Source organism: Panthera leo, chromosome C2 (genome assembly GCF_018350215.1).
Source record: "Panthera leo isolate Ple1 chromosome C2, P.leo_Ple1_pat1.1, whole genome shotgun sequence".
Lineage (NCBI taxonomy): Eukaryota > Metazoa > Chordata > Mammalia > Carnivora > Felidae > Panthera > Panthera leo.
The window spans coordinates 46,213,023-46,229,532 of record NC_056687.1 but is presented as its reverse complement, the minus strand read 5'-3'; the positions used below and the strand labels follow the sequence as shown (position 1 = coordinate 46,229,532).

General features: G+C 40.1%; 1 protein-coding gene across 3 annotated transcripts; it reads left to right on the top strand.

The window, feature by feature from the left end:
* The first annotated feature begins 2,931 nt into the window (after positions 1-2,931).
* CLDND1 (claudin domain containing 1) lies at positions 2,932-11,916 on the top strand. Of its 3 annotated transcripts, none has more exons than XM_042955628.1 (5): positions 2,932-3,096; positions 6,910-7,219; positions 9,308-9,415; positions 11,346-11,483; positions 11,639-11,916. In XM_042955628.1, exons 2-5 carry the CDS (start codon positions 6,928-6,930, stop codon positions 11,857-11,859), a joined length of 759 nt encoding a protein of 252 aa, XP_042811562.1. In that variant the 5' UTR covers positions 2,932-3,096; positions 6,910-6,927; the 3' UTR covers positions 11,860-11,916. The 3 variants fall into 3 exon arrangements, with proteins under 3 accessions (XP_042811562.1, XP_042811560.1, XP_042811561.1); XM_042955626.1 differs by lacking the exon at positions 2,932-3,096 and adding an exon at positions 5,055-5,235 and having other exon boundaries at positions 6,915-7,219; XM_042955627.1 differs by lacking the exon at positions 2,932-3,096 and adding an exon at positions 5,154-5,235.
* The last annotated feature ends 4,594 nt before the right edge of the window (positions 11,917-16,510 follow it).

Sequence of the window (16,510 nt, the reverse complement as noted above, 5' to 3'; positions counted from 1 at the left end):
TCTTCTTTGGACTCTCAAAGTCATGTTTTGAACCTCTGGATGCCAGGCCAGATTACCCATTTAGAGTTACCTGGGTGCCTCCTAGACCATAGCTTTCTGAGCCCTGTCCCAGATCTACTGAATCAGAATCATCTGGAGACGACTCCAGGTGATTCCTAACAAGGTCGCTTATTATATTTAACAAGCCTCCAAGGTGATTCTCACACACCCTAAAGTTTAGAAGCACTGTTTTAATTTACATACCTTCACCAACTTTACATGTTATGCTTTGTTATGATTTTGGCTAAGTTTTTTTTTTTCAGCTTAAAAATCACCTCTAAACTCGAACTTCTTAGCAATCTTCTAGTCTGATATCACAAAATTTTTGGAATTAATTTAGACTTCTGGGCCCTCCCTATTCTGCACCTCAATTCCTGAGATATGTTCAGAATTGCATTAAATGTTGAAGATGGGGAGACAGTTGGGTGTTGTCCCCTGAGATGTCTGCTCAGGTGAATACAGTATTATCTATCATACAGCCCTAGCTGCGACTTGCAGACTTGCTTCACAGGTGGGCTGATGATTTTGTGAGTACAGCCACCCTAACTGGAATTTTGGCATATTCTGCTTCTGCTTTTTCCCTATCAATCACTCTGGCCCCCCTATTAGGTAGGGATTAATCAGATTATATAGCCAGTAGCACAGGAGAAAGAAATCTCTATTCATACACCCTACTGATTTGTTCCTGAATAAGTGGCAAAGATTATGAAGCAAAGTTTTTGTTTTTCATTAAACTTATTACAGTGATTGCATATTCATTTGTTAGAAACACTCTCTTGTTCATTTCTTACTTGAATATCATAAAGTGTATAGCCATTTAAACAGTCCAGTTTAAGAGATCAATTTATATTCTAAGTCTCAGTGGCTTTTTTATTTGGACCGTTACTTGGAGAGTTTAGTGTAATGTACTGTAATGTAATATATCATGCCAAATTAAATGGCATGTATTTGCTGTTATCAGGGCCCTCTTCCCCTTCACTTATTAGATTATTTCCCTTGGTACCCCATATTTACATAAACAAAAGTGATATTATTTTAGGCACATATACTTTAGGTTTCTTCATAACAGTTGGTTTAATCTGGATTTAGGTTGTGCGTAACAAAAATTGTGTTTACTTATATTAGTGTCCCTGGTACCCAGCACAGTGTCTGGCATACAATAGGTGGTCAATTAATGTTTGTAGATCCGGACTGAATTATGCTTGAATTTTGAATTATTTCCAATGAATACGGAGGTTTCACAAACTTCTTAGCTTCCGTTTTCCATGACTACTGTTTATTGTTGAAACAGCAATGGTCTGTGTTGCTGTATCTTTTCTAATCAGAATGCATACAGCCTTCCTCCTTTTCCTTTGTCCATCTGCATTTCCTGTATCTCTATCTTGTACATTGCCTAGCTTGGAGGTGTAGCACATGGGAATCTCCCAATGAAACTTGAACATTGTGGATCTACGACAACTATATTTTGGAGTTACATTATTCTTCTTCCAGCGGAATGGAATTTTATGAATCATAAAATTTTAGAGCTTCAAGTGATACTACTGATCATCCAGCATAACCATTTTGTGAATGAGGACACTGGGACTCAAAAAGGGTCATTTACTAAAGACTCACACTGATGATATTAAAATAGAGGACAATTTAATTTTCAACTTCTCACCTACATTTGGTCCATTCACTGTCCTTCAGAAGCATGGACATCTAAATAACTATAGTTTGCTACTCTGTGTAGCATTTTACAGGAATTGCTAGAAGGAAAGAACCATTTTAGATGCACTTTTCTATTTGCCTCATCCTTGATTAATTTTGCCGTTGTATAATGGATTGGTACAAGGAAATTCAAAGATTGATGCATTTTTTTCTGAGGAAGGTTATTGATTGGAAACCACAGCTTGTGTATATATCTATTTTCCTTCTTTTTGCCTTCCACAGTTCATAAGGAAAACAAGCAGGACAAAATTATATGAGAAAAACATAATGTAGATGTATCTTTCTTCAGGTAATTTTTAGTTGTTTTTTTTTTTTTAAATGTGATTAAATGGGGCGCCTGGGTGGCTCAGTCGGTTGGGCGGCCGACTTCGGCTCAGGTCATGATCTCGCGGTCCGTGAGTTCGAGCCCCGCGTTGGGCTCTGTGCTGACAGCTCAGAGCCTGGAGCCTGTTTTGGATTCTGTGTCTCCCTCTCTCTGACCCTCCCCCATTCATGCTCTGTCTCTCTCTATCTCAAAAATAAATAAACGTTAAAAAAAAATTTAAAAATGTGATTAAAAATGAAATTTAAGTATATTAGGAAATTTGGTATTGAAGGGAATTCTTGCACAAGGAGTTTTTACCTAAGCACATGATACAAACAAGTTATAATATTTGCATATCTAGATTTGCAGCTATTGGTTTGTTTAAAATATAGTGTAACCATAACACCTTTGTCCTGAAACTAGAATCATCATTAGCAAATCAAGCCAGAGTTCTAGTTCAACTTTAGTTTTAAATCTAAATTTCCTAATTGGTACTTGGTTTCACTAAATCATCCCTTATTTGTGAAAATATGTCAGGCTAGCTACTGTTTCCCAAAGAGCAGAGTAATGAATGGGAGTAGAAATTTAACTCCATTAATTTATTAAGGATTTGTTTTGCCTACCCACACCATAAGCAAGCACCCAAAACAGAAAATACCCAAGATGCGGAGATAAATGAGAAATATGGTTATGTGCTTGTTGGTACTGGTGTGGTCAGGCAGTTCGAGTCTCCTGTGCTGAGTGGGTAGGATGGTCACAACCTCAAACACGCAGACACATCCAGGTGCCCCCTAAATTGAGTGAAATGTAAATGTGTCTGATGTGTTTTCTAGGCATTCTACAGACCTGATGAATGAAAGCAGCCTTCTCCTTTGCAGGCTTCCCCAGAAACATCTACCTCCTGAATCATGAAGATTTATATATGCCATGAGCCCAGCCTGGGAATGCTCTGAGCCGAGCTCAGCAAAGATGCCTGAAATGTGGTCGTGGCAAGTCTCTCCTAGTCATCTGCAGTTAGCCCCGAGTTTCATAAACCTCCTGAAGTAAGCAGGACACCTACCTCTATAAATGGCTTAGTTCCAGCTTCTAGGGGAATTGGGAGCATTTGGTGTTTATATTGACCCTAACCATACATTATAGATATTCAACAAATATTTGCAAATACTAATAATTTAATGATTGTTTACTATGCCCAGACCCTGTGCTGGGCACTTTACATGCATTTCTTTTTTTCATTTAATCCTGCCAATGGTCACTCGGGATAGGGAGTTTATCAACATTCATATTTTGGAGAAAAGAAAACTGCGACTTAAGAGGTTAACTAACTTGTCCAATGTCACAAAACTAGTTAGTGCACCCTATTATCCAAGCTTGATTAGTCACTTATTCACCCTGGGATCAGCTTCCTTGACTATGAATTGAGGTAGTGTCTTCCTCTTTCAAACTTCCCTTCTACCTGGGTTTATTTACCATGTGACTTCACCAGAGAGGTAGTTCTGAAGATAGGGGACTTCTGATGAAGGCCAAAGGACAAGGATATTTTCTGGTACATGACTCCTCCTTTCTGGTAGGAGTCAAGTTGCATATTAACAATTTGCCTGTACATCTCCACCACTTTCCCTAGTTGGTGCCTCTGACAAAGTTCTCCTTTAGTCAGACATTCTACATGAAAATCCAGTCATATTTTAATATTATATTTGGCTATTACCTTATTTTATTTATGTGCTAGATATGAATATCAGTTTGCCAACTCCGGTGAAAGAAGTAGAACCACAGACAGAAAAACAGATACTGTGCCTTCAATCTATCAGGATGGTAGAAATTTAGTATCAACTTTGAGCTAAATTCCAAGGCATTTGGGAATGGGGTAGGGTTTGAGAGCTTTTCTGGTCCTTGAGTAAGCTGTCTCTGTCAGTATGTGTTGAGAAATCCATCATTTACTGGTCTTGGGCCATGTTCCTGGGTCCACATGCATTATTGCAAAGATTTCTCTGCTTTCTATCCATGAACTTCTGTGCAATACTTGAAGACTTAAGAGTCATTCTGTTACTGCTGTGACACATGGCCATCTGCACTCTCAGAGGCTGTCCATGACCTTATCTGCTTAAGACAATGTTCCCCCAAATCGAGTCTTTTTCACATTACATAACAATTTTTTAAATTCACGTTTTTGACATATCTGGTACCCTCAGTATTATCATAACTTAATATTTTTCTTTAACTGGAATTTATTTTAAAGTGAAACTGTACTGGGGCGTCTGGGTGGTTCATTCCGCTAGACATCTGTTGATTTCCGCCCAGGTCATGAGTTCACATTAGTGAGTTGGAGCCCCTGCATCCAGCTCCGTGCTGACAGCGCAGAGCCTGCTTGGGATTCTCTCTCTCTCTCCCTCTCTCTAGTCCTCCCCCACTTGTGCTCTCTCTCTCTCTCAAAATAAATAAAATAAACGTTAAAAAAGCATTAAAACGAAACTCTACTATAATAAATAGAAAATCTGTATCGCTTGCCATAAAGAGAAGTAGCCATTAACATAAATTATATGAAACCCAAACATTACATTCTAGATGGATACGGTCAAGTCACATCTTTCTTAGTCTAAACTTAATAAATCCAGAAGGACTATCTGCTTCAATGGGAGTGAGATTGTGGGAGAGGACATAAATGGGTTAATATCGCAGAAGTATCTTACTGCTATTGACATATTTAGAGGTAGGGCTATGTCACAGGGAGAGCACAGAACTGGAAAACCTGTTATATAAGTCACAATCAATAACTGTCGATGATCAGAGACAGGTCGCCTTTGCGGACCTTCCTCCCTTCCTTCATAAAATACAAGATTCCATCAGCCCAGACGCGCCGCCACCCCCCCGCCCCCCGCCCCGCCTTTTGCGCACCTACTGTCACCCCGGAGTTGAACTACATCCCCCACAATGCACCGCGCGCGGCGCCAGAAATGCGGACCGCCGCTACCTCCCGCCGCTTTCCTTCTGTCCCTCCTACAACTCCCACAAGCCCCCTCGGCCCCGGGCCTAAGCCCAGCCTCTGGTGGAGGCGGAGGCGGAGGCGCGGGAGTTATGGAGGGGGCGGGATCTGCAGGGAAGTGCGTCAGAGGAGGCGCGGGGAGAGTAGGGTGCTGTGGTCTGAGCTTGAGGGTGAAGCTGGCGGAGCAGGAGGATGGGCGGTGAGTGAGCGGGCTCGGCGTCTCCGGGCAGGGGTCGCGTAGCCGTTGGATGTTTTCAGCAGTTTGAAGAGGGGCCCCTCCCGGGGAGCGGCCCGGGCGGGTGGGTGCCCCGCCGCAGCGCTGCGGCGGGGGTTTTCCCTCGGCCGAGTGGTCTGGGGAGGGGCCTGGTCGCGTACCTGGGGCCCCTGGCCTGGGGTGGCCCTGGACTGCGGGGCCCCCGGCTCGGTAGTGCGCCCTGCGAGGTGATAGCGCCAGTTGTCCGGCCTGGGTAAACAGCCGCTCTCGGTGCCGGGACCTTTTAAGGTCATTTGAGAGCACCAGGATGAAAGAGAATTAGAAAGAACAAGAATACAAAACCAACTTCTGGAGTTATTGTTAATCAGTGTAATTGCCCCATCTCTCCTGTGTCACACTTGCTATCTTCCAAACTCGGCAATCCCAGTTTGCGAGCCTGTTTTCGTGCGCCTTTGTAAGGTGTTTGGTGCGGTCACGGTGTATACTTGGCAGGATTTGACTCAGCTTGATCCGCCTTGAGTCATTTTACTGCGGCCATTTACTACTACTGCCGTTGAGTCCTGTCCACACCTTGGTGTGGTAGAGCCCCTCCCTAAGGAATGTGGTGAAAACCTCCAGAGGAGGGAAGGCAACCTGGCTCTGTGCCGGTGCGTGACATTCCCCAGGACTCTGTAACGTAGCTTATTCAGACTGTATGTTACCATATATGGGAGACAAAAGAGCAAAAATTGTACAAAAGGCAACCCCCCCCCCCCCGCCCTGCGCTGGGGGCTCAGCCTTTTGGGTCTTAGCCCACCGAATAAAGCTGTTTCCTGGAAAGAAAAGCCTCAGTGTCCCAACTCTTTCTGTGTGAGAATCCTGCTACATTGGGAGTATTCGTATTCTGCCTAATTCAGTTTTCTTTCTAGCTGAGGGGGAATCATTTAGTTTGCAGATGAGGAGAGTCAAAAAGTGTGAGGAATGGGGAGAGTAGACAGGAGTGGAGAATTTGGCAGCGTAAGGGAGTTTTCCTTAGCTTTAATAGATTAAGAGCAGATTGCTATCTAGCATTATCATAGTTACTGTTCTCTTTGCTATTCTGTGTACCCAGAACTACCTTTTCTGTGTGGGTTAAGGAACATCTCAACTCTGTTTTCCAAATAGCTCCTGATTCTTAACCTTGGTTTAGAAGGTTTTCCTCTTCAGAGGAAACTGGGAGGAGCCAACTTCCTCTGCTTCCATTTCTAATGCTCTGTTCGCGCTCAACCCCAGAAAACTTAATGCTCTGCAGCTTGCATAAAAATTCAGCCTGTAATGAAGAGTTTATGTATGGTACACTGCTGACTCTGAGCATGTCTATTGTTTGTATCTGTAATGTGTATGTCCATTTCAGTGTTGTCTGTTTTAGTGTGCAGGTGATAGACTAGAGAACAAGACCTCTGTCTCCGTAGCATCCTGGGTATGTGAGCATTCAATAAGTACTTTTCATAATAATGAGTTTTATTTTGAACTTAATTGAGAACATGCTTGCCTTTATTTATTTTTTAATGATTATATATTACTTTAAGGGCCAAGGGATGGGGACTAGGATAAAGGGTGGTTTTTGAGATAATTCCTTTCAAAATAACCTCTATTTGTCCATGAAGTCTAACATTTCTTCTTTCTCCGACTTTTAAACAGAGCAGTCTGAATGCCAGAATGGATAACCGTTTTGCTACAGCATTTGTAATTGCTTGTGTGCTTAGCCTCATTTCCACCATCTACATGGCAGCCTCGATTGGCACAGACTTCTGGTATGAATATCGAAGTCCAATTCAAGAAAATTCCAGTGATTTGGCCAAAAGCATCTGGACCGACTTCGAGAGTGATGAGGCAGATGAAAAGACTTATAATGATGCGCTTTTCCGATTTAATGGCACAGTGGGATTGTGGAGACGGTGTATCACTATACCTCCAAACGCATATGGGTATAGCTCACCAGAAAGGACAGGTATTTCTCTTATTTTAACTTCTGTCTCCTTTATCTACTCAATAATAAAGTGATGGTGATGACCCAGTTATGTAAAAGGAGGTTTGTGGGTTCTTTCTCTCTCCAAAGAGATAAATCTATGTGTCTCTTCTCTCTCTATCACCTTCTCTGCCCATCTTCCATGAATTACCGTGATACTCGTTACAATTGGTTGGATAAGTAACTGTCCTTATCTTGGGAAAGCCAGTTTAAATCTCTGTACTTATCAGTAAAATTATTTTTATTAGTCTCACACATGTCATGAGGAAATAATTGGGAAAGTACATTGGAAGACTTTAAATATTTGGTAATTGGTGAAAGAATTAGTATCCAGAATCAAATCAACAAATATGAATTGATAGTCTTTTAAGTGTTAGCTGTGTTTTAGTAGTTATTATCATTTGCCCTGTGAATCTTAGAGAATATAATTTGATCCAACTCTACGTTTAAATCTGTGTATATTGAGTCTGTTTTACAACAACTTGATAGAGTTTGTAGGTTAAAAATATGCATTACGGAAATAAAAACCTAAGAAGTTGTTTCATTTATTTTGCAAGCATTCTTACCATTAAAAATGTTTAATTTCCAATTATTGAAATGGAAACTTTAGAACTGTTTCTAAGGAACAACTTTACAATTTGTTTCCGCTTATGACTACTTCTGTTGACCACTTTGTGGGAAGCACTGTATTTAAATCACAGCACAACAGGCTGGAGTTACCATATATCAGAAGGACAATAGTTGTGCTTATATAATGGGAAAAAGAAAGTAGTTGGAAAGGGGGGGTGGTGGTTAAAGTTAATTGTAAAGCGTTCAGTTCTACTTATGAGGGCATAGGAGCACTTGATGGTTGAATCTTACCAATCGTTTATCATTCATTCAGCAAATACTTATTACATGCCTCCATATTCCATGTAGAACATCAGAGAAAAAAAATACCTTTAGTCCGAGGGAGCTAACATTCTTGTAAGGGATGCATGCAGTAAACTGAATAAATAAGTGTAATAGCATGAACAGTAGTTATTTATATAGTATGTTAGGTGACACATGCTATGAAAAAATGCAGGAAAATACAGGGGATTTGGAATATGTAGGGAAGGGGATGTTGGTGTGCATAAGTTATAATCTTCAATAGCATAGGCAGGATAGGCTTCAACAAGAAGACATTACTTGAGTAAAGACTTGAGGTAGGTGAAGGAGTTGGCTTTATGGAAAATTGCAGAGGTAGGGGGAATCGTGGGTTGGAAGGAAAAGCTACTGCAAAGGCTTTATGGTGGGAGCATGTCTGAATTAGTCAAGGACCAGCAAGAAAGCCACTGGGCTGGAATGGAGGGTAAGGAGGGGAGAGTTGTCAGAAAGGTACTCTGGGGGTGAGAGTGGGGCAAACCTTGCAAGATTTTCTAGGCGTGATGAGGGCCTTGGTTTTTACTCCACATGTGAAGGAGCGTTGCGGAGCTTTGAGCAGAGGACAGATGATCTGGTCACCTAGACGCATGTTTTGAAAACAAGTAGTAGGCAAAGGTGGAAGCCAGGAGACTTTTGCACTGATTCAGGTGAGAGATGATTGTGGCTTAGACGACAGTAGTAGCACTGAGAAGTGTCTGGATTCTAGATATGTTTTGAAGGTGGACCCTCAAGGATTAACTGGTGGGATGCATGTGGGCAACAATGACTATAGTTTCTGGTCTGAGGAACTAGAAGAATGGAATTGTCATTACCTGAGATGGGGGAAGACAGCTGGGGGAGTAGGTTTCGGGGAGAAGATGAAAGTTCCTATTTATTTGTCTTCTCCTCCTTCCTAGTCTTCTTGCATATCTATTCGCATTCATTTTACTGCTCCTACTTTTTTTTCCCCTTTCTTGTACCAATGTCTTAAGCCCACTGCTGAGAACCACTGGCATCCATTGGGCATCAGTGAATCTTGTGTGTCATTCAAGGCCAAAGAGGTTGCTGTCCTCTGGGAACATCTTTCTATATCACTTTTTATTTTAGAGAATAATTACTGAAAGGGATTTTTGTTAAATGTTTATAATTAAAGCAACAAGCAATCATTGTTAATTCGTGTTCCAGAGTCATTTGATGCCACAAAATGCATGAGTTTCACGCTAAATGAGCAGTTCATGGAGAAATTTGTTGATCCTGGAAACCACAATAGTGGAATTGATCTGCTTCGGACCTGTGAGTACATTGATTTCAGCCGGACAGTTGGGAAAAAAAGAAATAATTTTGCCATTTGTTGATTTCTGTTTTGGGAACAAGATGAATCAGTATGTCATGTCAACTTGAAATAAGATCTCTAACGGTATCCCGATGAACTCTCTTCTGTTGAAAACATATTTTAAGATTAGGTACGTACCTAACCAATTGCAAATATAAAGTTCAGAGAAGCAGCTAATACATTAGGTGACAGAATCCAGACCTCCCCAAAAGATGTTATTAGTGGGCCCTTTTGAAGAGTAAATTTAATAGGAATAAAAAATAAATTTTTGATTTTGAGTTAAACGTTTCAGCTACCTGAGTTCAGATAGGGATATGTAAAAAAAAGTTGACTATAAGCTCTAAGAGTCAACTAAGGATTAGGGCTACCAAAAACGTTAATGTAGCCTTAGGTGGTAATAACAAAAGTATAGATATCAAAAACAAATGAAAGTATTTATTAGGAGCGTTCCATTCCTTGATGGTCAGACTGCATAAGAAATACTGTCTTCAGATTTGTACCTGGTTTTCCGGCTGTAGAGGCTTACTGGAGCTTGTCCCAAAGAATGACCATGTTATGAGAGACCATGAAATGGCAAGTACAGTTGACCCTCGAACAGCATAGGGGTTAAGAGCACGAACCCCTCCACGGGGTTGAAAATCCACATATAACTTTTGACTCCCCAATACATTACTAACAGTCTACTGTTGATCAGAAGCCTTACCAATAACATAAAACAGTCGACTGACACGTATTTTGTATGTTATATGTATTATATAGTGTATTCTTAACATAAATTAGAGGGAAAAAATGTTATTAAGAAAATGATAAGGAAGAGAAAATACATTTGCAGTATGTTCTGTTAAAAATCTGCATATAAGTCAACCTGCACATTGAAAAAAAATTTTTTTAATTTTAATTTCAAGAGCAAGAGAGACTGAGCACAAGCAGGGAAGGGCAGAGAGAGAGGGAGACACAGAATCCGAAGTAGGCTCTAGACTCTAAGCTTGTCCGCGCAGAGCCCCACACAGGGCTCGAACTCACGAACCGTGAGATCATGACCTAAGCTGAAGTCGGATGCTCAACCGACTGAGCCACCCAGGCGCTCCTCAGCCTGCACATTTAAACCTGCACATTTGTATTGCAAATATATAGGAAGAAGTATATTTCTAACAGTTTGAAGGGAAGTTGGAGAAAAGACTTTTATGTAGTTCCAGAAAGTAAAACTAGCATTGTAGGGTAGAATTTGGCTTAGAGTTGATATTAATACATTACTAATAATTAAAGTAATGTAAGAGTGGAAGGGGGTGCTTTGGAAGATCATCAGCTTTCTTCCCACAGCTGTTGAGGGAATTTATGATAATTAAAACTGCCATTTACTGAGTGCAGAGATCCTCTGCTTTGTGTTTCATGTATATTCTTTCAACAGGTCTTTTATAATCACCATTCATTTACTTGTTATTCCCACCTTGAGATCCTATAAGGACTTAGATTCATTTGTATGTAGAGCCAGAAGGTTTTGCTTCAAATGCTGGCTCTCCCGCTCACTGTTTTACCTTGTACAAGTTAGTTATACCTCTTGCCTTAGTTTCCTCATTCATAAAATGGAGATAATAATAGTACCTCTTCATAGGGATGTTGGGAGGATTAACATGCAACGCGTGTAAAGAAATTGCTGGATGCATAGTAAGCCCTCAGTGATTGTTAACTGTTAGTGTCCTTTCACTTTTATCAGGACAAAGGTAGCATCCTGTTGAACAAAGTGCTTTGGAAAAGAAACGTCCGGTATTAAAAGTACTCCTTTCTCACTTGTTGAGAAAAGATCTATTTAGTATATGACAGAAATTGACATTGTGAGAACACCGTCTGAAATCATGGTAACATTTCTTTTTTTCTCTTTTTCAAAATCAGATCTTTGGCGTTGCCAGTTCCTCTTACCTTTTGTCAGTCTGGGTTTGATGTGCTTTGGAGCCGTAATTGGACTTTGTGCTTGCATCTGCCGGAGTTTGTATCCCACCATTGCCACAGGCATTCTGCATCTCCTTGCAGGTGGGTCTTGTCAGGATACTTCGCTTTTCTCCTCTTCCTGTGTCCATAGAGACCAAAGAGTCGTAACTCTTAAACATTCACGCAGTACCGTCCTGTTGTGTTGCCCGCGAAGCTCTCACTGTGCTCTTACCAGTTATGTTTTGTTCTCCTCCAAGGGCTGTGCACACTGGGCTCAGTGAGTTGTTATGTTGCTGGGATTGAACTACTCCACCAGAAACTAGAACTACCTGAGAACGTGTCTGGTGAATTTGGATGGTCCTTCTGCCTGGCGTGTGTCTCAGCTCCCCTACAGTTCATGGCTTCTGCCCTCTTCATCTGGGCTGCTCACACCAATCGGAAAGAGTACACCTTAATGAAGGCCTATCGTGTGGCATGAGTGGGAAGTTGCCTGCTTTGCAATTGCCATTTTTATTATGTTTTTAATATTAATATTTTCTCTTGTCTCCCCTCCCGTTGTTTTTAATTTAATTTTTTTGAGTGGATCTACCATTTTATCCTGAAAATCTATTTTATTTATTCACACAGACAATTGTTTCTTAATACCACTAAAATGTATACGGATTATTCTGGATGATTCCATCTTTTAAACAAACCAATGTGGGTTCAGAGTCCAGAGAGCAAGAAGTGGGTAGACGGTTGGCACAAATTTCTGAAAGAAAATTGATAGTGGGAGATTGACCCAAAGCAAGTCCTACTGATGTCGGTTAGACTTTTCAGTAAATAGCTAGCTGTTCAACTAGAAACCCTTTAGTGTCTCTGGGAAACCTTTCATTGTCAAAACTTAATGGTCACTGTGCTGTTGTAGATAGCCAGTCAGCCAGAAGTATTAGTGCTATTTTCAGACGTAAGCTATATAAAATAAGGAGATTAGCTAAGAGCCTTTTCCCCAAATATTGGCATAAAGCTTTATTCAAGGTGAAGTATGGCAGCTGTTTATCTATACTGTGTTTGTCTGCAAGAAAGGAAGTGAAAAATACAGTGTTTACTTGAAACTTTAACTTCGTAACTGCAGGAATTCCAATTCAGCCAGACAAGAGGATTAACCTTATTTTACTTTACCTTTTTTTGTATTTTTTTTTTTTTTAACTCTCCTTAGTATGTCAATAGGATTTTCAGTACCACCAAACCATTTTGGATTTTTGCTCCTTGCCTCTTCACACATCAGGCTTAAGAGTGCTTTCTTTCTAACAGTACTTTGGGGTCATAGAGTAAAATTCTCCAACTGCTGTCTATGTATTCCAGCTCAGTACCATAAAGAAGGTTCCACCGTAATGACCCTCCGGAGCTAGGAAAACTACCACAAGACCTAAAGCTTTGGCTAGTCATTAACTTCCAACTATGGTCTTTATTTCTTGTGGTGAAATGATGTGCCTTTCCTTGCCTAAATCCCTTCTTGGTGTGTATCAACATTATTTAACATCTTCTAATTCAGTCATTTTTTTATAAATATGTCTATATATAAACATTGAACTTTAAAAAAAATCTTATTTACTTATTCCATTACTGTAGCACTTGACAGATTTTAAAAAATGTAACTTAGTAATTTCTTACAATATCCTAAATCTGTCTTTTTTAAAAAATAAAAAATGAGAAGAAACTCAATATTGTTTAGTGTCTGAGTTGATGTAAATCTCAATATTTTAGGATAAAGAAGTACAGGATTCTGAATGAGGATCTCTGTGTTTCTCTGGAAAATGCGTTGTTGCTAGGGTCTCTGTTTTATCTTCCAAAAAATATGGGAACCCCTTACGCCCATTAGAAAATAAGACACTCTTCAGAGTTTTAAAACATGTTTTCAAAGTAGTTTTGTGACCTCTATGTATCGTATTTAATGTGGCTAGGGTTTTCTTAAGTTATTTAATGGCTGTGGATGTTTGTGTTCTATTGTAAAATACTCCACTTTCTGACTTAAAGCCAATATTACTCTGCCACCAGTTATTACCTGTGCAATTACTGGCTATCAGTTTTCTACCTCTTCCTAACTCTTGAAGTTCACTGCCTTTCAGCACCTTCTGTAGAAGGCAGAAAAGCTAAGTAAATATACACAAAGCACTTAGGTATGGGATTTTAAAGTTATTGACCAACATGACATTTTTTATTGGGAAGTTACTTATTTTAGACAGTGTCCCTGCCACTTGTCCCTCCAAAGTTGTCTGTGATTGTCAGTCCACCACCAATCTTTCACATGCACTGTGAAAACTCTGTCAGAATCGGACTTGTGAGTTACAGGCTCACTGGTGGCCTCCTTGAGTATGGAAGCCAGCACCAGAAGCTCTGGGGTTGAATATGTGTTGTAGTTGATATTTTAAGCACATTTCAGAATATCTGAGGTCATCCTCTCTTGCAAAGACTTTTTTCTTTGGAACATAGAGGGCCGTGGTTGTATCATTTGAGGTGAAAATTAGTTTTTCACCCATCTCTTGCTCTAACCAGGTAGAGCCATATGAAATTGCTGATATTCGACCCATTTTTGATTAAAACTAATGACATAAAATCAGTGGCAAGTAAAGTTTTATTAATCTCTTTTCACCTAATCTTTGAAAGCAACCCCCAAAGTAAAAACTTAATTTTCAGGTTTTTCAGAACATGAGTTTCACGGTAATTTAAGAAACGCATTAAAAAATTTTTTTTAAATGTCTTTGTGAGAGACAAAATGTGAGCGGGGGAGGGGCAGAGAGAGAGGGAGACACAATCTGAAGCAGGCTCCAGGCTCTGAGCTGTCAGCGCAGAGCCCAACACAGGGCTCAAACCCACAAACGGTGAGATCATGACCTGTGCAGAAGTTGGTTGCTTGACCGGCTGAACCACTCAGGTGCCCCTAAGAAATGTGTTTTAAAATCTTAATTTTATAGTTCCTAACTAATCTCATTAAATGATGTGAATAAATATCTTTTATATCCTTTTTTAGCAAAAGATGCAGTTCAAAAAATTTTAAGGTATAGCCGTAAAAGTTGACACAATAAAAAGGGCAGAATAATCCTGGAAGAATTTATTTGTTCAGTTAACACTGTGCCTACTGTCTATGTCATTAATATAATAGTAATGTGTTACGGTTTACCTGCTCAAAGTGTTTGCGTGTGTGTGTGCGCGTTTTGGGGGGAGAGGACAGAGTTGAAAAGTCACTTAAAGGTGAACTGATTTAGTCACACCGGTGAGAAGAATGAGATGGCCATAGGATAGATCAATTTAGTTTTCCCATTCCAGAGACAAGCAAATTGCAGACTAGCACTATTAAAACTTATAATATAGATCCAGTTATCTTCATTTGACTGTAAGATAGTGTGAGGGCATTTTAAGAAGTAAGCCTCATGTAAACTTTCACCAGAAATGAAAACCATCTGTTGAATTAACCTGATTTCGCCAGTTACAACACTCCCCGAGATTTCCTGGCTACTGAATGGGTACAGCCCTGAAGATGCAAGTTGTAATTTCACAAGCTTGACGGAGCTCTGTGCTGGCAGAGCTGGGTGGGGTCCTGTCCTCCTTTCAGCCCTCTACTCATAAGGGAATCATGATTCATACTTTGAAAAGAGAGGAATAAAACAAGGAAACACATCTGTGTGTAATTATTTTTCTGTTGCTCATTAGGTGTTCCAACATACAATTGTAACAAGATACATTTTTCCTTGAATCAAATTATGATACATGCCAGTGTCCTGCAGATTCATCATAAGAGAATTTTAAATTGCAAAAAGAGTGGGTTATTTGCTCTATAGAGGAAATTGCCACACGACTCATTTAAATGATCTTCTGTGCTAAAAATTCTATGAGCAAAGTTAACACGCTATTTGACATATTAAGATTTACACACACTCAGCAAATTTACATAAAGTGAGATCTAATTCATATTACTTTATACCTTTGCAGAGTTTTAAAAATATGAAATATGGAGGGAAAGATAATTCTCTTTCTGTTTTGTCTTCACCTTTTAAAAATACTTGGCTTGTTGAGTAATGCATCACCTTTTATCTTCTGACTCAGTGTCTCAGGGTGTGAACTTGACCTCAGCTCTCCTGCAGCCTTTCCGGCCCTCCCTGTCTTCCAGCCTTCTGTTCTTGTTTCTCTCTATGCAGCTTGTGTTGTAGTTGGTATGTTCATGAGCAACCTAGACTCCCTTGTTCTCATAACCTCCCACGGCCGCTTCCTTCGCATTCCATACGCTGGCTTATCTTCATAGACTGTGCTATTCAGTTTTCTTGTCAGTCTCAAGATACCAAGAACGGCTGTTCAAAACCATTAAACTGACTCTGTGTAAAAAGTGATGCTCTTTGACTTTAGCTGCTCGACAATTTTAACCATCTCCAACTGTTGATTTATTACTACTCCCTACCACACAGTCTCAAAATCTCTATGAAAGTTAGTTGTGAGAAACACTCTTCATCCTCAACTTCCATGGAAGGAGTTTTATGTTGTTGTTTTTTCCATGAGGGAGTACTGGAATGAAGTCTTCCAGTTTCTCCAACTGTTTCTGCTCGCCCCTAAAAAAGAAGGAATGTGTTATGATTGGAGATATTGCTAGGATCATGGCATCCGCAAAAAAGCACAGCGTATGCTGGTGAAGGATCTAGTTCAGAAGACAGAATACTAAATTTGTAATTCCAGGTCTGTCACTTAGCCTTTCCAAGCTCCACTTTCCCCATCTGTGAAATGCTAGGATTTTTATACCTGCCTCATACACTTGCTGTGAGGATTATGTAAATTGCTGAACATAAAGTAGCCACTCAAAACCTGCTAGCTGTGACTGGCTGCATGAGGAGGGAATGAGGTTACCAAGCCTATAAAGCAGTGGTTCTCAGCCTAGCCTGCACATTGGACTTGCATGGAGAATTTAAAAACAATATTTGTGCCCCAGAGATTTTCTGATTTATTTGGCCTGGGGTGTGACCAGGTCACTATGGCTTTTTTGTGTGTGTGTTTTGTTTTTTTTAATCTTTCAAAGTGATTCCAGTGGGTAACTATGTTGAAAACTATATCTGAAACTACATTTAAAAGCAAGAAATAGGGGGCGCCTGGGTGAGTTAGTGGGT

Excerpts from the sequence above, each read along its gene's own strand:
- CLDND1 (XM_042955626.1), top strand. The coding sequence starts at position 5,129 with ATGGAGGGGGCGGGATCTGCAGGGAAGTGCGTCAGAGGAGGCGCGGGG. Across the intron at positions 9,416-11,345 it reads AATTGATCTGCTTCGGACCT|ATCTTTGGCGTTGCCAGTTC; the intron begins GTGAGTACATTG and ends TTTCAAAATCAG. Across the intron at positions 11,484-11,638 it reads CATTCTGCATCTCCTTGCAG|GGCTGTGCACACTGGGCTCA; the intron begins GTGGGTCTTGTC and ends TTCTCCTCCAAG.